Source organism: Schistocerca cancellata, chromosome 2, assembly GCF_023864275.1.
Source record: "Schistocerca cancellata isolate TAMUIC-IGC-003103 chromosome 2, iqSchCanc2.1, whole genome shotgun sequence".
Classification (NCBI taxonomy): Eukaryota; Metazoa; Arthropoda; class Insecta; order Orthoptera; family Acrididae; genus Schistocerca; species Schistocerca cancellata.
The window spans coordinates 652740659-652764340 of record NC_064627.1 but is presented as its reverse complement, the minus strand read 5'-3'; the positions used below and the strand labels follow the sequence as shown (position 1 = coordinate 652764340).

The window sequence follows — 23682 nt, the reverse complement described above, 5'->3', positions numbered from 1 at the left end:
AAGATGTGCCAAGAAAAAGCCAAGTTAATGGAAGTTCTGAAAGAATAAAACCCAGGAGAAGCATGTATTATTGCTAAAACATAATTAAGACAAGTAATAAAAAGAGACTGTACACTCAATTTGAGACACTGTAGAATTCAGAAGCGCATACACATCTGTGGTGAGAGAGACCACCAGTCATCTTAAGCCAACAGTTGCAAGTAATGCATAGTCATTTTGAATGGATAATGGTTTTTCAACATTCCTATTAATCAATTCTTTCTAATAACTTGAAACTGATGAAGACAGACTTATAGGAGAAGGGTTCCACTAAAGCACTCCATCTGTCCATTTATAACTTTCTCCAACTTCAGCTCTACAGATGACTGGCAATCCACCTTCACCATCCTATGTACAGCCTAGAGCATCAAAATTTAATTCTGTAAGCATCAAAATTTAATTCTGTACACAATATCAACTTATTATGTACAACATGATAAAGAAAACAGTCATTGTGTTATAAATAACACAGGTTTTAATTTAAATGCCACCTATTTCTTCTAGAATCATCAGAAAACAATTCATACAAAGCTTGTGTTCTTGAATTTAAAACAATCTGATCTACACATTTCACTAAATAAGTCAGCAAAATTCGTTAAGTGACTTTTAAAACTTTCATGCAGGTCACAGATGGATCTGTTAATCCCCCTGTTCACACATCATAAAATGTGAGTTGAGGGAGGCATAAAAATAGAGCTCAAAAATTTGATTATGTAGGAAATTCCATTAAAACAAGTAGCTTTTATATAATGGTAATGTTTATTGTACGAACAAGTTGAAAGTTTCTTCCAGCAAAATGTGTCATAGGATGTCCCTGCATGGACTAGAAATATGCATGTAGTGTGGATTAGTTAAAGTGTGATCAGACTGAGGTGCTATTAACTCATGGAAGGTAAATAGTATGATAAAGAAGGGGTGGTCAGCTATTGCTAATTAGCCCAGATGGTGGGGAGAGGGGCCAGACAGTCATTGCTTCTCCTCTGTATTATGAGATGGGAATATCAGATGGAAGCTTCAATGAAGTTAAATGCTGAAGCAACTACTATCAGATCACAAAATGAAATTCCTAACAGTGCTGATGTTTCTAAGATAGTACCACAATTATGATTATCATTCTGGCAATTGAGTTTTCAGTAAGAATACATGATGGATGTTGTGTAGGACAGCAGCAACTATCCCATACAGTTCCCAGTCTGTAACAGAACATGCAGAAGAATGTAAAACCACCAGGGGAGAAAAGGGGTGATGATTCACAGACATTGAGACAGTGAACCTCACCTGAAAACGAAGTACTGAATTGAAACACGAAGACTATGGCCAAAAGAAGGCAACCACTTTACCATAGACATAACTAGAGAAAGAGGAGAGTTTGATATTAACAAAAAACAGGAAAAACCTTGAACTAAGTTCAGGTCCCAAGAGAAAATTTCAGTTTTTGTACATATTTGATACTTCTTAATAATCTTATTAATTTACTGTTTAATATATTATTTATTCCACTGCTCCCCCCCCCCCCCCTCATATATAAGAGGTTTTTTTAAAAAATTGATTCACACAATGAACTGCATCAAATTCTTGCACTTCCATTATCACAATTTTTTCACTTTCTCTTCACTAAAATCTATAAAATGATCTTAATATAATCTGTCAATGGAAAAACCAGGATGGAATAACAACATTATGAAAAGGACAGATTGCTAATCACCATGTAGAGGTGGTGCTGAGTTACTGACAGAAACAGTGAAAAGACAAGCTAAACTTTTATCTTTAAGATACGAAAGTCCTCCTTCAGGAGCAGAAAACAACACGTATACTCACACAAGTGAAACACACACACACACACACACACACACACACACACACACACACGAACAAACAACAAACAAATTAGGTATTGGGGAAGGTGGATAATTTAGAGTTAGAAGTGACACTCAAAAGGATGTCAGAAAAACATCTCCCATGTCTTATCACAATATGCAAACTTAACATTCCTCTCACATCTGTTAACCAACAAAAAATATGCACCACTCAATATGCAAAAGGGGAGCTTGTGTTTTCTCCATCAAAGATATGGTTAATAAACAGTATTCCAGCCCTGATTGTCGCATTTCTTAACTCATCAAAAGCAGATGCCAGAAGTAAAAAAAAAGGTCATCATGTACTGACCTCACAGCAATCACTGTACAGCACTCTATGTAGAAATGATCATACACAAAGTATCCACTTGGATGAATAGTCCTTCACCAGCCTCCTCCCCTTTCACCCTCCTGCAACTATGTCAGCCCCAAACTGGATGTTGCTTTTCTTATCCCTCCTAACTTTTTCATAAGAACCTTTCTTATCTATTTCTCATACAGTCAATACGATAATCTCTGAACAAATGCTCAAAAACAAAAACAGGCATGAAACAGCAAACAAAGGATAACTTTTTACGGCACTCCAAATGGAATGTCAATTTTACTGTGTGCATTCTGGTAAGTCAGAAACAGATTTGACCTAAACACTATGCTTTTTATACACAAAACGGCAAATAAAGATTTCAATACTATGAAAAGAATAGACTGCTACACACCACATTGTAGAGACGTTGAGTCGCAGAAAGGCCCAACAAAACGACTGCTGAACAAGTGAGCTTTCAGCCAAAAGGCCTCCTTCTGAAGAAGACAATACACATTCACACAAGCACAACTCACACATACAAGACCACTGTCTATGGCCATCGAGGGAGACAGATTTCAACAGCTGATATCCATGTGGTTCAATCCAACATTATGTTAATTTTCAACCACATTCTGGAGACTATAAAAATGCGTGACTGCAAGATTCTAACAATGGAAAGGCAAGAAGCCAGCAAGATTCTACATATTTATAGAAGCTGCCTGGATTGTTTAAAATAGTAATACTTGCTAAAAACTGTGAAATTCATTCATATGATGTGAGGAACACACTATTCGATTATTCTATAGGTCGCCTTTTTTAACTTCCTGCTGCTTGAGAGACTTGTCTATCTTATTCTTTTTCTGCCATGTTATAAACATCTCCAACTGTTTTGAGAGACTTCAATCAATAATTAGTGTGCTCTACTTATACTTTTACACAGATGGAAATTTTTCTACTGCCATGTTCAGCAGGTCTTTGGAAAGCAAGATGATAGTACTGGTTCAATGGCTGAAAATGTACTAGTAATTACTGCTGAGAAACGACATTTCAATAGTGTTAATACTGACTGACCACAATATTGACTCTTGTGACCTGCATACAAGCTGTATCTTTGAAGGTATCTTAGAATATTGATGTTGTTGTAGTCTTCAGTCCTGAGACTGGTTTGATGCAGCTCTCCATGCTACCCTATCCTGTGCAAGCTTCTACATCTCCCAGTACTTACTGCATCCTACATCCTTCTGAATCTGCTTAGTGTATTCATCTCTTGGTCTCCCTCTACGATTTTTACCCTCCACGCTGCCCTCCAATACTACATTGGTGATCCCTTGATGCCTCAGACCATGTCCTACCAACTGATCCCTTCTTCTTGTCAAGTTGTGCCACAAACTCCTCTTCTCCCCAATCCTATTCAATACCTCCTCATTAGTTATGTGATCTACCCATCTAATCTTCACGTTCTTCTGTAGCACCACATTTCGAAAGCTTCTATTCTCTTCTTGTCCAAACTATTTATCGTCCATGTTTCACTTCCATACATGGCTACACTCCATACAAATACTTTCAGAAATGACTTCCTGACACTTAAATCTATACTCGATGTTAACAAATTTCTCTTCTTCAGAAACGCTTTCCTTGCCATTGCCAGTCTACATTTTATATCTTCTCTACTTCGACCATCATCAGTTATTTTGCTCCCCAAATAGGAATGTGATATCACGAAAGCAAATATATTGAGCGTCAACAATAACTGAGAGAACATTGTTATGTCAGCTTACCAATCACTAAAATAAATTGAAATGATGAACATACAAATTAGAAAGAAGAGGGGAAATATGGAATGGTGATATGTACAGCCTTTTTAAGGTAACAAAACCTTTTGAAGGTAACACTTGCAAGAAACTTCCAATTTAACCACATTACAATATGTGTCAGGCTTTCCCCACCCATACCTGTTTCACCAGCTGGTGTCTCCGATAAAAACTGAAATTAATTTATGCCTTATTTGGAGCAAAAACCCACTGAGTTGTTGTTCAGACCGCATAAACTGTAAAATGTAGGTATCTTCAATTAATGAGACACGTGTGACTGAATTTAAAGCCATCTACTACCATCTGGAACAAATTGCAATGTGCTCAATTTGTAGTAATGTATTTGCTGCATGATGACGCAGACAGGGCCAGCATCAGACAGAAAAGGCAACACCTTGTTGACGTAACCAACCTTCTCCATCTCTCATTATCTTTGGCACTTGGTTGTAGTTGCTGCACTTGATTCCACTGACAACATTTTGCTTTGCAATATGGATTTTTTTTTTTTGGGCTGTCTCTTGATTTTTTGTAAGCTATTTCCTTCTAAGACTTATTTTATGAAGCTCATATGTTGCATTATGTGTCCAGTTAATTCGATTTTTCTTCTCTGTATCATATTAATCAATGTCATTTTCTGTTAAATTTCTTTCAGTATTTGTTAACTGGATTTTTTTTTTTTTTTTTTTCAAGATGTTTTTGTGGCTCTTCTTCATATCCACACCTTTATTCCTTCTAATTTTATGTTTATTTTCCCAGGGCTCATCTTTCACAGCAATAGCCTAAAATGTTCCAAATAAATATCTTGACGAGTTTCTTGCTTGCACCTATATGAATTTTAGTAAATTAGGACCTCAAGAGCATTAGAGTGAACGAAGAGGACATCTCTAACTGATCAAAGTACAAGGTCTGTTCAAAAAATTCCAGAACATTCATAATTTTGCGCCAATAGTGTGTTGGGAGTGAAATGCGGTTGGCATCCCTGCATGCACCTGTGTTTAATGTATAACTGACAAAAGTTTCATTGTTGTATGTCTGTTAGTTATTGTTAAGCGCGGTATCGAGTAGAATACTGTGTCGCACAGTTTAAGAATTTCCAGATGGCAGAGTTAGAGGACAAACGCGTCTGCATTAAATTTAGTGTGAAACTCAAGAAAACATTTCCAGAGACACACCAAATGATGCTTGAAGCCTAAGGTGATGAGTGCTTAAGCCCTATTCAGTGTTACAAATGACTAACACAGTTTAACAACGGCTGGGTGGAAGTTAAAGATGACCCTCGTTCAGGATGCCCTTCGACACCTACTGATGATGATAATGTCAGGAACACCAATGAAATTGTGAGTGCCAATCAAAGACAGACTGTCTGTGAGATTTCAGAAGAATGTAACATTTCAGTTGGATCATGTCATGAAATCCTGACACAGCATCTTGGACTGCATCATGTTGCTGCCAAGTTAATCCCATGGCTCACGAGTCAAGACCAGAAAAGCCTTTGCCTCCTGCCCCGCAATCTGTGAAGAGCTTTTGGATTGCACAGATGGGAATGAGATGTTCCTTAAGAGAATCATAATTGGTGGTGAGATGTGAGTATACATCGGACAGGGATCACCGGGGAGGGTGGGGGTGGGGACAACTCACCAGGCCAGGTCAAATGTCAAAGCCATAGTGATAGTTTTCTTTGCTTTGAACAATTAGTTCATCATGAATTTATGCCACAGCAACAAACTGTTAATCAATGGTACTATGGGGACGTGCTGCAACACCTGTGAGAAAATGTGAGAAGGAAAGAGCCTGAAATGTTGTGAGACAATTCATGGTTATTGTATCATGATAAGATGCCTGCACATTCATCCCTGTTGGTACGTGACTATCGCACTATTGCACAAAAAACGAAATCACTGTGCTGGCTCACCTTCTTTACTCTCCACACCTGGCCCCTATGGACATTTTTTGAAAATCCTATTGAAACGATGAAGCTCTGCAGCGGTAGACGAGATAAAAGAAGATTCACAGATGGTGCTTCACATGATCCAACAAGACATGTCCCAAGACTGCTTCTGGAAGGGGGAACAGTGTTGGCAGAATTGTACCAACTGGAGCAGCAAGTATTTTGAAGGAGTCCATGCACAATAAGTAAAAGGTAAGTGCAGAAAAATTTTGTCGACAGAGTTCCAGAATTGTTTGAACAGACCTCGCACAGATCACTGATCAACAAATTTAAGAGCATTAATGATGAGCAAAAGCAGAACACGGGCTTAATAGCAGAGATGATAGGAGGCCAGAGAATGAATAAATGCTTTTGTATTGCTTCCAGAAATACCTTATAGTTACTTGATGAGGTTCCTAATGACCCTAAATGAAAGGAAAAAAAGAATTATTAAATTACTCTTATTTGGTTGGCTGTTGCAATTCTTTTAATATCCACTATCTTTCTGTTGTCATCTGTTACTGTACTTTCCAAGTATTTACTTGCAGTAGTATTATATTTCCTATCTTAATGTTTGCTCTTACTTGACTGTTGGATTTATCTATAACAAATTGATTTAGTCTTTTCTGCCTTTATTTTCAGCCAATCACAAAATTTTTAATGAATAGACCATGTGAAACCAGCTAAACCATCAGCAAACCACACACGAAGTACTTGGCTATCATTAATTTTGATCAACGTGGTGCCACTTTTTATAAATAAATAAATAAATAAATATGGAGAAAATGGACAGACTTATCAAATAGCTCTTCTTATTTCTGCATTAATAACATTGATATCTATTTTTGTACACATTGAGAACCTATCTTTTATCGGTCCCGTTGAGCTTTATTCAATTTTCCAAGTTTCTTCTAGCATACTTTACCGGAATCCTTCTGTAGGTCAATGAAAGCATCTCAATTCTTCTTCCTAAACTAATTCCTACAGGCATTTTAGCTACCCTAATCCCTATTTCTTCTTTTAATCCAAACTGGTTCCACTTTAAAGAAGGTTAATCTTAGCTGTTAATCTTTCTTTAAAAATAAGAAGTAGAATTATTGAACATGGGTTAGTTATGGCACGGTTGTATAATGTTAGCAATCATTGGCATTTCCTTTCTTAGGCATGGCAACAGTGTTACTTGGTAGTGCTTCATACTCATAGAGACAAATTGTACAGTTGTTCTTTTGCTTTACCTCCAACATTCTTTGTGTCAGTGTGTTCCAATTTTGGCGGCGTTATTTTTTCCAGTTCCAATGGTATCTTGCCAAATTCGGTGTTACCTTCTTTTTGCCAAATTTGGTGTTATTTGCCCATTTTTCTGCTGTTTTGCCAATTTTAGTGTGCTTATTGCTAAATTTTATGTTATTTTTTGCCAATTTCAGTGCTACTTTGGATGTCCAATCTTAGTTTATTATGTGGAAAATGAACTGTCAGTTTAAGATTATACATGAACCTCACTTTAAGGGCAAAACAGAGTTTCAATATTCAATAATTGTCAGTTAGGAATACTAGTAAACTGCAGCCCTGAGATCCAAAATACAGTAAGACCGTGATAATCTGGCACTCGATAATCTGGCAGTACCAACAGTCTGGCATGTGTAAGAAATATTCCCACATTTTTGGTTTGGTACTGGTGAGACTGGTCTGTTATGGTGGCGTCTGCCAAATTCAACCCTAGCAGCAGCTGAGGAGTCCAGCACAAAGGACTTCATTTTTTCAAGAGACAAAATAACTGCCTTAGCAAGTGTAAATGCTGCAGACGATCAAAAACTGCTTTTTTTATGACTGGGAAATTTGGGGTGTTCAAAAAGTCTCTCCGCAGTGTTATGATTGTTAGCCATGCGTGCTGAATGATTGTTCGCCTGCCTGGGTTACTTCCCTTCAAGTGGACTCTCCCAACATCCCACTGTTTCGTTTATCTCAACCAGCAACAGTAGTATCGTTGGTGTGTGTCCTTGTGTGTTGATGTGAACCTTTAAGTTTAGTTCCTTTGTTCGTTTGTTTCGTTTCTGTTTCGTAAAATGCTAACCATTGAAGAACGTGTGATTTCAGTTGAACAAATGTTCAAAGCTAGCGGTAAATACACAGTTTCATTTCATCAAACATTTAATACAATTTTTCCGCAGACATCACTCCCACATCGCGATACTGTGCGAGATTTGATTAACAAATTTCAAAGTACAGGTTCAGTGACAGATGCACCGAGAAGTGGTCTTCCTAGCGTTTTGTCCGAGGATAAACTACTCGATATTTCCGATAAAATATCCACGAGTCTGGACAAGTCAGTAAGAAAACTCACCCAGGAAATCGATGTTAGTGTCGGAATGGCCCACACAGCTGTAAGGAAAAAATTAGAACTTTTCCCATACAAAGTGACAGTCGTGCAAGAACTGAAAAATACTGATCATGGCAAGAGACTGGATTATTGTCAATGGTTCAACAATTTCATTCAACAAAATGGAAGAGAGATTCTTAATGAAACGTTTTTCACTGATGAGGTGTGGTTTCATTTATCCGGATACATGAACTTGCGAAATTCTCGTGTGTGGAGTACTGCAAATCCATTGTGTATTCAGGAGGAACCACTTCATTCTGTGAAATAGGAGTTTGGATTGCAATTTCTATTTTTCAAGAAAACAATAAATGCACAAGGATACCACAGAGATATTCTGTACACATTCACAGGAGAACTTGTGTTAAGTGAAATAATGAATGGTTATTATCAACAAGATGGTTCAACCACACATACAACTCACATTTCAATGTCACTGCTTGCTGATTTTTTGGTGACCATAATTTCACAGGGACTTTGGCCTCCATGATTGCCTGACCTAACACCACCTGACTTTTTCTTCTTGGGTGCAGCGAAAGCAACTGTCTACAAAATCAGTCAAAATGCCATCAATGAATTGAAAACTGCAATATCCACTTTCACTGCTTCTGTTACAGAAGAAATGTTACAGCTCGTGTTTGGAAACGTGATTAGATGAATTGAATAGTGTATTCAACAACAGGGGGGACACTTTCAACATTTAATGTGAAAATTTGTAAGCAAAACTGAATATTCAATAAATTAATAACTTGTATTTCACTGAGTTTCATTTCGGTATATTCACTGCGGCGTAAGTCATGCACGGCTAACAATCATACAACACTGCAGAGAGACTTTTTGAACACGCCGTATTAAAAACTTAGACCTCTAAAAATTGTGGCACACAAAACCCATTACTTCCTAATGCCTGGATGAAAGATGAATAGTTCAAAGGCTAGTTATTGTACAATTTTGTTCCAGATGTGAACAAAAACTTCAAAAAAACTGGTCTACCTACAGATTCTAAGGAAGTTCTCATCCTTGACAATTTCAGAGCTTAACCTCCAGAATCAGAGCTTATGCTAGTTAATATTTTTTGCACATATCTTTTTGTCAGTGTTAAGTCACTATTTCAACACACAGACTAAGGGGCCATAAAGAATTTCAAGTTCTGGTGCAGATGAATGTTTCTGCAAAAGCTGCTAAGCTCAGAATGCAAAGAGTTCTAAGGCAGTTTTAATATTAAAGCTGCTATTTTCATGGCTACAAATGCTTGAGCCTGTGTGAAAAAACAACTTTGCAAAGAGCCTGGAGAAAATTATGGCCTAAACTGCTTCAAGAAGCCAAGGTGGAAAGCAATGTAAATGATGTTGAGTTGATAACTGAGCACTCTAAAATTATAAAAGTGAAAAATTCTGCATTGACTAATGAACTGTGTGTGTTTTCAGAACAAGAAGTTAACGAATGGATCAACATAGTCAGTAGGGTTGACTCACGACATGATATGATATTGCGAAGAGTTTTTTGACCCACAGGAGGTACCAGAAACTGAGAATGATGATGAAGAAATGTCTACAGCTCATATCTTGTAAACTGAGGCTTCTGAAGCCTTAAGCATTTTTGTAAAATTCGATGAGAGTAGCCAGCAACACAATGCTTCTGAAGTTATTAATTTGCACATCATAACAATAATTTTTGTTAAAAGATTACTCAATCCAAAATCAAAACATTTCTGCAATGCTCCAGGAGGCTTAGAGGAAAATTTCAGTTAAACCATCAGCTGTAGATACTAGTCCTAACTGCACCAAATTTTTTGTAGCAAGTTTTATTCATCGACTTGTTCTTGATCTTTTCAAACCAGTGGAGCTTATTTAATTTCATAACTGGTGTACAAGAAATCATTAAGTATACTGTATAAGCATACGAGTCGTACTAGTAGTGATCTTATGAGGCTGCAAATCAAGTTTGCTTTAAATACACGTTGTACGGTCATGAGCATTCGTTACCTTTGAGATTGGATGTGATGAGTTGATGTCAGTAAAGAATGCTTTTGAGCAACAAAGGTGCCATTATTAACACCTCAGTAGGTATAAAGGAGCTTGTGTAATTGGGCTACAAGAAACTGGATGCTCCTTCTGCGATACTGCAGAAAGACTTGGCAGAAATGTAGCCACTGTAGATGACTGGTGGTAGTGGTGGTCACAGGACTGTATGGTCACAAGAAGACTGGATCCCAAACCACTGCCATTTGTGACTTCAGAGATATCAAGCAAGAGTTCACTGGAGAGCAGGATGGAGGTCTGTTGTGTTTCCTGATGAAAGCTGGTTCTGCTTCGGGGCCAATGATGAACATATTTTGGTTAGGAAGAGGCCAGTTGAAGCTTGCAACCAACCTGTCTGTATGCTACACACACTGCACCTACACCAGGAGTTATGATCTGGGGCACTCTGTCATGATCCCACACACCATGACTGGAAATTTGTATGTCAAACTGATGATTCGACCTGTTGTGCTGCCATTCATAAGTAGCATCCCAGGGGTATTCTCTAACAGGATAACACTCAACCATATACCGCTGTTGTAATCTAACATGCTCAACAGTGTCAACAAGCATCTTTGGTCTGCTTGATAAGCAGATCTGTCTACAATTTAGCACATCTGGGGCATCATTGGGCAACAACTCCAGCACCAAGTACAAAAAGCATTAGAATTCCAGCCCACAAACTGACATCTGGTACCTGAACAACACAATGGATGCAAATTTGCATGCTTACATTCAACATTCTGGCAGTTTCACCAGTTATTAAAGCACCAACACTTCACATTTGCAATGGCTTATCTCACACTTATATTAACCTGTGATCTTGCACTGTTAATCACTTAAATATATTGTCGAGACAAATGTAGTCCCAAAATTTCATTACTCTACATTATGTTTTGGTGTTGTGAGTTTTTTTTCTGTCACTGTATTTTTATACAAGAAAATGTCAAATTTCACAATGTTTCACAAAAATCACCAATTTCATGTTATTGCACTAAAACTGCCAATTTCTCATTATTTTTTACATTACCATTTTCACAAAATCTTACTGGCCCTAACTATAACTATTTTGTATATAGCACTATCTTATTGTGCTTTCCACGTCCATCTTCTAGTGTTAGTCACACTGAACTATATGTTTACTAGGAGCATTTCACAGTTTAGCCAAAATTCTAAGGCCTTTTACCTCTCCTACTCATGTTTTCCCATCAAAATTTGCAACCCATTTTGAACTGAGATGGCTGCCATTAGTAGCAGATTGTTACATGATAGACAGTTTGTCCGTTTGCCCCTTAGCACTTTTGCTACACCACTTGATCCTTTCTTTTCTTTGCCAGAATAAATAATTAAGTAATCATTTGATATGAAGCCTCCCATGCCTTCTCCATCTAGTTTCTAACAGATCTAGTCAACAAGTTTCATAATTTCTTTTAATTATTCTAGTTTTCCATGTAGAGTTAATTTTTATTTAGTTTTCTATAATTTTTTATTTTTCGGGGATTTTCCGAATGATGACCTAAGAAACTTTGCTGTTTCTGTCCCTGCTGGATCCTGGACTCTGATTGTGATGGACAGTTGCCTCATTTATTTACTTCTTTCTGTCCATTTTGGTTGCAGAGCTTGAGATATCCTTATGGATTTTTAATCCAATCATTTTTCTTTGCCTTCCACATTCTGCCAATGGTCTTCAATGAGAGTCATATGTCTGCAGGGTCACTTTTTCAACCTCAGGATGAGATTGCCCTAACTTCCTCATGGTAACCATCAAAAAGTGGATCGCTTGTACTGGCAGTCATTCAGTCCCCACTTGTTATGGCCACCAATGGATTTTAACCCCCCTCATGATGGGGAGCAAGTTCAGCATATCACATCAATGCAAATAGGATCTAATTGCATTTCCTGTGTTTTCCATTCGTTGAGGGATATGTATATGGGATAAATATGTTGCAGAAACTATAAGAATCAATCAAAAACAAGAGAAGGCAGTATGTGTTCCTGTTTAAAAATATATGCGTTTCCAGTTTGCACAACTAGTGTGCTATCCATGGTTCAAATATTACTTCACACACTCATTCACTTTCATATTGTTACAAAGTAGTTACCTAGTACACCAACACTTAGGTAAATGAGATGCTCACCTTTAGGGAAACTCAATAGGCAACCAACTACGAACATGATACTGTGACACAGTAGCAGATGAATGAAGTGAGCCACTATGATATCATTTAATTTCCCAGCCACTCTCTCTACCACAGAAATTGCAATGAATGCATGAAAATTAACTGCTCCTTTCACTGACCAAGAAATTTCTGAACTATTAATCTAGATTGTAAATGCATAATGAACGAAAATAAAGAACCAAAAACAGCTGAAGACAAGTTAATAAATATTTGACAGCACAAGAACTGAGAATAAAGTGTCACTAGCAGAAACTCAGTGTGAATGTTCATGCGAGTTACATGCTAGGTAATGAAAATACTGAATCCAACGAAAACTATGTATGGCACTAACCAATGTTTTAGCATCGCATCTCCTCAGTTTAAGTTATATCAGTGGTAAATATCTAGGACTGATGCAACAAACAGTTACAATACTAAACATATCCACATCGAGCAACTGCCTCACAGTCCATTACATATCTGAAATTTCTGACACTAATGATCAAAATCTGAAAACTAACGCCGACTTTTTTAACAGATTTATAACACTTCAAAGACATAATGAAACATTAGAAGATAATGCAGCCATTGCCATCTCAAATCCAACTTACCTAGATACTGATAACAGGGAGAGAGAACATCACATCGAATTTGCAAGTATCATCAATAAGAAATTCAGTACAAAAGTGCAAGTTGCAAGAAATATCTTAGTACTTTTTAATCAATAATATTAAAACATCTGTATTAAAAACTGCAATATCACAGAACCCTTTTAATTTACAACACTAGTCTTTTTATCACTAGTTTATAATTATTAAGACCAATGATCGGCATTTGTAAAAATGAATAAATAATCTCAAGTCATATGCCTACGATAAAAACTGAGAATGGGATAAAAACAGCAATGACACTTATGAGCTTTTCCAGTGTGAGGGTGATACCAAGGCATATTTATTTTTAGTGCTACTGACCAAAACCACTCTCAACTGAAAAAAAGAGTGTGATGCTGATTTATATAGGAATACTAAATAACCATCACATATCATAAAACACTTTACATTTCCTCCCGATGCTTGTCACACAAGTTTCATTATATACAGCTAATAAAAGAAACATTAGACAGTCCACATCCTTGGCCTTACTGCACAAGAAACACAAATTTGCAGTCTTTTTAGAGCCCAACCATTGTTTTAATTCTATACAAAAGAAACAGTACATAAAACTCTTAAGGAATTGTTGAGGAGAGTTTTTAAGAAGAATAGTTCATGTACAGGTGACAGACAGCCCAATGTAAGTAAGAAAAAGTTGGGACCTCCCACCATGCACAAACTATGTACAGGTTGGTTAGGTACCCTCCAAAGTAAATAAACATTGTGTTCCTTCACCGTAAGGATAACTGCCATACCTGTTGGCTCATGTGACTAATACCAGGGACCGCACAGCACACCGGCCGGCTGTCCACCCCTGAGACAGATTAACAAAACTGCTAGGCCACTCAGTAATGGTAAAGTTATTTACAACCTACTTAAAGGTTATGAAAAAACTGAGTTACACAGATACATGTTTAGATTTCCATTACAGTAACTGAGATACGTGTGAAGTGCTTCTTAGCTATTTACTGCAAACTAGTGAAGGTGTAGACAAATGGGATGTTCTAAGATGTTACACAAACTGAACACAGTAGCCAACAAAATCATAATACATATTCACAAATATATACGGCAGGGAAAAAAGTGATTTACACACACCACTCATTTACTATGCTGAGAATGGGTCTATTGGCATACCTGATGGTTTGATATACTTAAAAACATAATTTTAAGAGTCCAACAGGATATATATTCACTATGAACAAGTAATTCAGAGACCAAACCTCAGTTTGTTACACAATGCAGAATACTTTGTTTGGATGCAGAACAAATTGTTTTATAATTATTTTGGATTTATGTACAGCAACAAGCTGTGGAGTGCTTGAAATCAACCAAAGTTTCACAATGCTATATGGAGAAAATTTCAAGTTAAAAGATGAATTTTTCAGCTAGAGGTGATGTGTACAAGAACAAGAAATAAAGGCATTATTTAGTTGTGGTTTAACCAGTTATGACGTTACAACTGATTTGATAAAATGTTACAGGTGGCAGCTATCCAAATAACCACATGAAATGAGAGAGAAGGATGAAGTTTTGTGCTCAAACTTTTAAGTATAGCCTGTGTGTACTGGAAGGCACAACAGAATTACTACTCACTACAAATTTACTATTTGCTGCCAACTTTATGCTTGAGTGTAGTGTCAAAAAGCAATACACTGTTTGTAGCAAAAAAGAGAGATACTACAGTTTTTGATGGTAGTTCAATCAGTTTTAACAATGTTTTGAAACAAATCTTATCAGCAGACAGCAGGCCTTCAACAACCACACCAGTTCCATGTCAACAGGCTCACTGCTCAGCAGCACAGCCTCATCAAACAAACGATAATTTCATGTATCGTCAAGAATGTTTAACAACAACTAATTTTTATTCTATGTATTATTTCTGCAAAAGAAAGACCAAAGGAAGTTATTTCTCAATTTTATCTGGAACTATTCAAAATTGTACACTTTTGTGAGAAAGCTTCAAAGGGTAGCTCAAAATGCAATGTAAATGTCATGGAAAGTCCTGGTAGAAAGTAAATACCTTGGAAACCACTCATCAAAAAGCAGACGTGATGAGCTGTCAATAGGCACACACAGAAAGTAAACTTGCTAGCTTTCGGAGCAATCCTTTTTTGAAAGAAAGTAAAATACACACAGTAAACACACACATGTGCATACACATGATCATGGTCCTACATTGAGCTAGCTGGACAATCACAATTTGCATTTAGGCAGGTAACTAGATTGTATTAGTGACAGTGTTGGGTTGTGTGGGTATAGGGGGAAAGAGGTAGGAGGCAGGGAGAGGACAGGGTTAGGTGTCCAGCAACTCGGAAGCAGGCAGCCAATATACCAGCTAGGAATACATGAGGGAGTGAGGGATGGGGTGGCAGGTGCAAGGGCTAGGCATGTGATGCACGGATGTCGGAGCCATTAGGTAGCATCACACGCTGAAGGTGATGTTGGGATGTGAATTGGAAAGGGGTGACAGGGGAGAGTAAGGAAAAACTGTTGCGCGGGCATTGGGGGTGCAGAGACAAGGAGTTACTAGAGACTGAGCTCACGGCGATTACAGGAGTGGAAGATGTGTTTTAAGGATAACTCCCATTTGTGTAATTCAGAGAAACTAGTGGTAGAGGCCAGCCATTCAATTTGTGCTTGTCGTGCCATCGGGTGGTCGACTTTGTTTTTGACAACAATCTGGTGGTGGTCTTTCATCCTGGTGACAGCTAAATGACACACCTGCAATGAAGAGAAACCCCTTGTTGTCCAGTACATTTAAGGCCTGACAAAGGTTTTCACAGACAGGCACTACCACCCCAAACTTAGTCCACAAACAGATTTCCTGTGTTATATCTTCAACCCCCCCCCCCCTCCCCAACCCTTCCACACCTGCAATAATCAGCTACAAAGGAGTACCGCCCTTGTCACCCAATATCATCTTGAACTGGAACAACTGAACCATACCCTTCATAAGGGCTTTGAGTATCACTCATCATGCCTTGAAATGAGTGACATGCTATCCTAGATCATTTCCATCCCTCCTAAAGTGATGTTGCGTTGCTCACCCGAGTTGCGCAACATCCTTGATCATCCCTAAGCCACTCCTGCTCCCAATCCCTTGCCACAAGGCACATATTCCTGTGGTAGATTACGGTGCAAGGCCAGCTCAACCTAACCACCCAGCACTTCCTACTTCAGGCCTATCATGGGCTTGTTCTACCCATCAAGGGCTGGGCCTCCTGTGAAAGCAGGCATGTCATATACTACCTCTGCTGCAAACACTGCACAGCTTTTTATGTTGGCCTACCAGCCAGCGGTCCACCACGATGAGTGGCCACTGCCAGAGTGTTGAAAAAACTAAGTTGATCATAAGGTGGCACAACATGCTCAATTTCCATAGCTGCTTCACAACATGTGTTATCTGGATTCTTCTCTCCACCACCAACTCCTCTGAAGTATGCACATGAGATTTATCCTCACAACACGTCCTCCACTTCCATATCGCCCTAACCTCTATATCTGGTAATCCACGGTCCCCACCCACATGCAACAGTTTCCCCTTCCTTCGTCCTGTCAACCCCTCCCAGTGCACATCTCCAAGTCACCTTCAGCATGTGCCACTCCCCAACAATTCTGACAACCATGCATCACATGCCTAGTCCACATACCCATCATCCCTCCCTGCACTAGCCAGCAAACCAGCTGTCTCCTTCTGGGCTGTTAGCCAACCACCCTTAATGCCTCTCCTTCGCTCCTTCCTCTCGCCCCCTCTACCTGACCCACCCATGGTACTGTTCGTGGAGCTGGCACCATGTAGGGGCATAGGTGTGTGCGTGTTCATGTGTGTTTACTGTGTGTTTTACTCTGGCTTGAAAAAGGATTACTCCAAAAGATGGCACGTTTTCTTTCTTTTTGTGTGTGTCTATCAACAACTTAATGTTTCTTCTTTTTGGGGTGGGGTCTGCTTTAATCAAAAAGTATCAAAATGCAATGTGTGTTACCACACCATGTTAAATGTACAACAGTAGTGTAGAGAAATTCAAGACAAAAAATTTGATATAGAATACTTGTGGTCTATGAAACTGGGAAACACTCCCAAATTGGTGCACAAAAACTACCTAAGCTACAGGGCATGCGTGTTGTGTAAGATCTTCAATATTCTCTCGCTATGTCCACACAAACTATTAGCCCTAGCAAAAAAATGAATACGAACTTTTTTTGTAGGAAATTTAATGTAGTTCAATTTTGTTCTGTGACATGTTTTCACAGAAGCCACGGTTTTAGAATTATAAAAGAAAAACAAACAAAAGCGGCATTAAATGTTTTCTATCTTGGAAACCATTTGGAATAGGGAACATAGGCATCTGAAGTTTTCTGTTCGGAATCGGCAATACTGTGAACTCTCAAAGCATGCACCTTTCTTCCTGACTTACTCTGTATATAAAGAGTTACAGTAAATGCAAGAAAAAAAGCAAGAACATGAGGACTACTTATTTTTTCTCTCACAGGATGACACTGTATTTGCCATATGCAGTACAATGCCCTGCATATATATAATGCAAAGAAGATTGCTGGTTGCATGTGCTCTCCCTCCACCTCCTTTTCATTTGCAAAATGTCATCTTATATAGAGTGGTTGATTGAGAAGAGACAGTATGATACAGTTTTATGTTTGCGCTGTAAAAGACAGAGATGGGAGAATGGAGAGTGTGAAAGTGGACACAAAGCACATACCTAACCACATGCCCACAGATTGTACAGGCAGAGGAATTTTGTCCCAGTGTCTAATGTTAAAGGATTATGCTGACATCTCTCCAATCCTTCATGCTAAATTTCAGTAACGAAAATTTCAACCAGGACAACAATTCAAACAAGGTACCTCTGACTCGAATGTCTTAGTATTATTGTAATTTAATACCTACAAGGATCATAACTGTCCAGTAAACAAGGCAAAAAGAAGATAAAAATTTGAAGGGAAACAATATAAACAGGGCAGATTTGCACATGGAATTCCTATGTATGTATTTTGCAAGAATTAAATGATTGGTTTGGTCACAAAAAACATACGTAGTTAATGCAAATTTAATATGATACTTCGCAAAGTACAACCTGGTACAACAGAATAGTGTCACAGGAAGATATTAATGACTTCTTAAACAGATGAATCTGTATCATTGCAGTGATGAAATAATTCAGATATATGGAGACAAATGACTGGAAAACACAATGCTGAACACACCGAAGGCAGGCTCATGGAGATTATGGTGCTGTGGTAGTGATTTCTTACGGTTTCAGTGCAGGGTAGGGAAAGAAATATGTATTGACTGCCTGATACTGTGCCACTTGTGGAGTCACAGTGAGACACACTAACATATTTGGAAACATATTCACATTCAGTGAGTAATTTGTATGAAGAGAGGAAATTACTATTTGTGAAATCCAAGCACTTGCAACAAGGAACTGCTGCGTGGCAGAAACAAAGAACCCCTTCCTTCACGTGAGTACCATTCCACACGGAAACACTGAAATGAACAAAACAATGTCAATCTTCAGATTGCCTTTACTTGTATCACACTTTTTAGCCCAGAAAGTTAGATTAAACACAATAAATTATAAATAAATCTTCATTCTGGAAATGGGTGAACAAATTATGTGGTACCATTACAAGAGTACAAAGGTTGTGGAACATTTCCTAGCACAGTACTCCATTTTGTACTATATACATTTTGCAGGCAAACAATAATAAAATTAAGCCAGCATGGAATTTACTACTGCAAACAACAACATGATTAACAAAGTAAGCTGAAAATGTTCAGGACAGAATGTACATAAAAATCGAACAGTGAAAAATCAAGGATGGAATAATGACGATGTTATGAAAAGGACAGTTGCTACTCACCATATAGCAGAGATGTTGAGTCTCACATAGACAGAACAAAAAGACTGTCAAAAGGGTAAGCTTTCGGCCAAAAAGGTCTTCATTGGAATTAGGCCCCCCCCCCACCCCCCACGCACGCACACACACTCTACCGACCACAGTTTCTAGCTGTTTAATTCCGATGAAGGTCTTTTTGGCCACAAGAAAAGATTACTTGTTTGACAGACTTTTAGTTGCATCTATCTGTGATTCAGACTGTCCACTCTATGGTGAGTTGCAACTACCCTTTTCATACTGTCCATGCATATAAAAAACTACATACATAGGGGGAAGGGAGGGGGGAGAGATAGAGGGGGGAGAGATAGAGGGGGGAGAGAGATGTGGAGGGTGAGAGAGATGGGGAGGGTGAGAGAGATGGGGAGGGAGGGGGAGAGAGATGGGGAGGGGGAGAGAGATGGGGAGGGGGGAGGGAGAGAGGGTGGTGAGGGAGAGAAAGGGAGAGAGGGTGGAGAGGGGGGAGAGAGGGTGGAGAGGGACGGAGGGGGGGGGAGAAGGACGGAGGGGGGAGAGGGACGGAGGGGGGGAGAGGGGGAGAGAGAGGGGGGGAGAGAGGGGGGGGAGGGGAGATTATACTGAATACAAATGTGTAGGTTTTCTTTTTTTTTATTTTCACACTTACAGAAAGAGGAGCGAAATGCATACGTATTTGCTTAATGCAGAAATAAATACAAACTGACAACAAAAGAAGATCTAGGTGATGCCCTCAGGAGTAGATTTACTTTCTTACTGAGGTTAATTCCTCTGTTTTGGATAAATACATTATCCTTAGTGAAGTTTTTTTTGTTTTTATTTTTATAATTTTTACAATTATTATTTGAAATAATCACTTTATTTTAATTTTAAAATGGATAGACCATATGTGTTTTCAGTTTGAGAATTATGCTGATTTATTTTAATGTGTTTTGTTTCTTGGTGCAGTGGCAAAACCTGCACATTGGCTGCACTGTACCTACTATTGTTGTGCCAAGTTGTTATGAGTGGCACCATTACACACTGTTCTTCACTAACTGCTGTGTGGATTATGACATGTTGTAAGTATAGCATAATTTTTGATATGAGGTAGCTTCACAAAGTCCAAGAGGCAAAATTAATGACATTGCTCTGTGAAACTTAAGGAAGTTTACTGGTCCAAATGTTATGGTGTGGGGAGGCTTGATGTTGCAAGATCTTCCAAAATCTCTGAACATTGTACGCTCACTGGTCAATGTTATTGTGCCACTGTATGGCTTCCCCATGCTCTTATTTTCAGGGCTGTATTTATTTCTACGAGTGGCAATGTGCAACCACATGAAACAGTGCAGATGGATGAGCTTTTGGAAAGACAGGATATCTGGAAAATGGACTGGCCTAGGAGTTTCCCTGATTTAAATGCCCGTGAGCATGTGTGGGACATGTTAGGGAAACTACTGCAGCCCATCCACATCCTCTAATGGCTATCCAGCTGTTGTCAAATGCTATTGGAGGAATGGAATACCCTACCCAAAAGAACACCTTACCAACCTCGTAATCAAAGTGGAAGTACATTACAAAGCATGCAGTGCTGTGTGTGGTGATCACACATGCTATTAAGAACAATGTATAGTCTTTTGTAACTTCCAGAGGACCATCATGAATCATGACTTCAGTGGAATTATCATCTTTGAATAAAAGTGTCATTTCTGTTTCTCTCATAGCATATTTCTTTCGGTTTTTGTACTATGGTATACTGTAGCAGTTATTTCTATGTACAGTGCACGTTTCAACAAGCTATGTTACTTGACAGTGATAGATCATGAAAAAATTAGTTCCCTCCTTAAGTTTTGCACACCAGTGTAATCGCTAATCATGAAATAAAATACTGTAATGTACTTTTCTCAAACAATGAAACAGCTTCACAGAGAAAAATGACTTTATTCAAGAACTTTATAGTGTCTGCGAACCAATGGAAATAGAAATAAGCAAAAAATAAAAACAAAGCATTATCATTCTTATACGTTAGTGCAGAACTTTCCCAGCACATACAGCTGATGAAATCTGTCTGGGCTTTCATCCACATGGCTGTGTTGAAATCTGAGACACTTTGACGAGTGACACACTAACTGAAACCCCTCAGAATTTGAATGCAGCCACCTGGATGGAAGCCTGAGAAGGTTTTGACATTATCCTTCTTGTTCAAGTTTGAAAAGGTGCATAGATCAACAGATCATCTTCATTAACACTTGTTTTTAATGAATCACAGCCACTCCATGTAATCACAGTTAAGACTATGGCTCAGAACATTCACTGCTGTGCCACTTATTTTATTAGGTGCTTATCAACATGCCTACTTTCTCAACATTTTTCTTTGAATGCAACATAACATGTTACAAATAAAGTTCACTTCATTCAAAACACTGAAGACCAATAGCAACTATTTTTACTTGGGGAAGGGGTGATGGGGGAGGGGACAGGGGAGCAGCAGGACATTAATTTTTATATGTCAATTGTCAATAACATGTAGCTGCACAAAAGAAACTATATTACGATTTGTACCTCACTGTCCATGGACTCTGGCTTTCTCCTGTTGCTGGAGGATGTCAGATCGCCTCTCCTTTCCAAGTTACTTAAGCCATTTGTATTACTTAACTTTGTCAGAACAGCACGGAGCTCTGATATAGCTGCAGATGGAATTCCCATTTCCTTTAGTTCTTCATCACATTTCTGTTTGAGCTGGAATTCCAAAAGACTCAAATAAACAAAGAACCATACCTCAACAAACTCTGCTAAACACAGAGATGGAGAATTTATGGGTTCCAGGATTGTAAAATCTAATTTTAATTTGTTTAGCTTTCAACATTTCAGACCACAAATAGCTTCCTCAAATAAAGCGATATGTTTATTTCCCTGCATTACTCGATAAACTTCTTATCTTATTAGACCAAAATGAGACTAAATGCTATATACAAAAAGTAAGTGAAATTAGTAAAATTCTACAGTACTGATTTTTAACACATTAATAAAGATCAAATCATTTTATTTTCAGTGTGTGTGGTTGTATGAATTACATACTGGAATAAAATACTTGTTCGAATAACAGTTCATTTCACTGCAAAAGAAAAAGTGCACACAAATGCCACGTTCCGATAAAAATAAACTGTTTTTAACCATGCACAATGAAATTTAAAGAGCTTGTGGATCTTTTTCAGATGATTTGGTTTCTGTATCATGCACCTGCATCTTTTGATATACTTTTAGGTATACAATTGCAACTCATTTGTGATATCAAATGTTTGCAAAATTATATGATAAAAACAAAGTGAATGTTTAAGACTGAATGCTTGTTAATATGCCTGTGCAAGAAAACTAGGGTAAAAGTCGTAAGTACTATAAATGGTGAAATGTGGGACCATCTCTTACAAATAAAAATTACACTAATGACTCTGACTTGACGCCAGTAGAACAACCAATTGCAGTAGAGCAACCAATTGTCTTACCAAATATTTCTGATACTCTTATAGACTACATACATTAGATGTAACCAGAATTCTTCTTCCAAAACTGTAAATAACATAAGCAAAGTTAAAAAATTTGGTTATGCAATTCAGATTTTGTATTTAGGAATTGGATGTATGTTTCAATCAGTGTATACGATCTTTTGAAATCTTCCTTAAACTGACCTTTTGCAGTGAAACTTATTTATTGTGTGCGTTTATAGACACTTTATTAAGATGATAGATTTAAATGCACTGATATGCTCCCAAAACAAGATTTTGATGCTACTTACAACCAGCCTAAGAAAACAAATGACAGTTTTTGTGAGGAATCATATAAATCCCACTGCTGCTTGTTTTACCTAACAGCTGTCATAAGTCTGTTTTACTTTCTTGATCAAATCAAAATCACAGAAAAATTTTTGTGATCATGAAGCAACAGATAGACCATAAACAGATCAAATCTCTCTTCTCTCAAGCTTGCCAATAGGAGCATTATGTATTATATAACAGAAACAGAACGAACAGCGCACGCACTTTATTTGTTTACTTATCTCATTCTTACCACAAATGGAATGCAACCCTCCCCCAACACACACACCAGAAAGTATTATTTATTTTTTGGTATACCTAGTCACTTACTCTTAATAGCCCCTTTCATTAATAAAAGTAAAATAATATCTTAGCTTTGGTGACAGCTGCTTATTAGGGGAGGGGAGGGGAGGGGAGAGGGGGAAAAAACCACTCTCACACAGTGTTCTATTAATAACTTCAAAGTTCAGTCTGCTGCCAAATACTGCTGATTTGTTTTCCATGATTGTTTCCGTCACTACAGTTCTTTCCCTGGTATTCAATTTTGTGGCATTTACTTTTACTCTGTTGCTTTTGTTCATCACTGCCCAGATCTAACCCCCCCCCCCCCCCCCCCCTCTCTCTCTCTCTCACACACACACACACACACACACACACACACACACACACACAGAGAGAGAGAGAGAGAGAGAGAGAGAGAGAAAACAAGTATTTATCTCTGATCAGCTGTCATTACTAAAATGCTCATATGATGGTGTGCATCATTACTCTGATTCTTTTTTCGTAAATTATTCTTTGTGATTCTGAATATAGTTAATTACGTGAATACAGCAAAACACTACACTCAGTAAAAAATAG

At 38.1% G+C, this 23682-nt stretch overlaps 1 protein-coding gene across 2 annotated transcripts in view; it reads right to left on the bottom strand.

The window, feature by feature from the left end:
• The window catches only part of LOC126162331 (trithorax group protein osa), a 66261-nt gene that overhangs the window by 23551 nt on the left and 19028 nt on the right, over positions 1 to 23682 (bottom strand). For both annotated transcript variants that reach the window (XM_049918762.1, XM_049918763.1), the window contains exon 4: positions 21575 to 21751. In XM_049918762.1, the coding sequence (XP_049774719.1) occupies positions 21575 to 21751 (177 nt within the window). The remainder of the gene's footprint in view (positions 1 to 21574; positions 21752 to 23682) is intronic.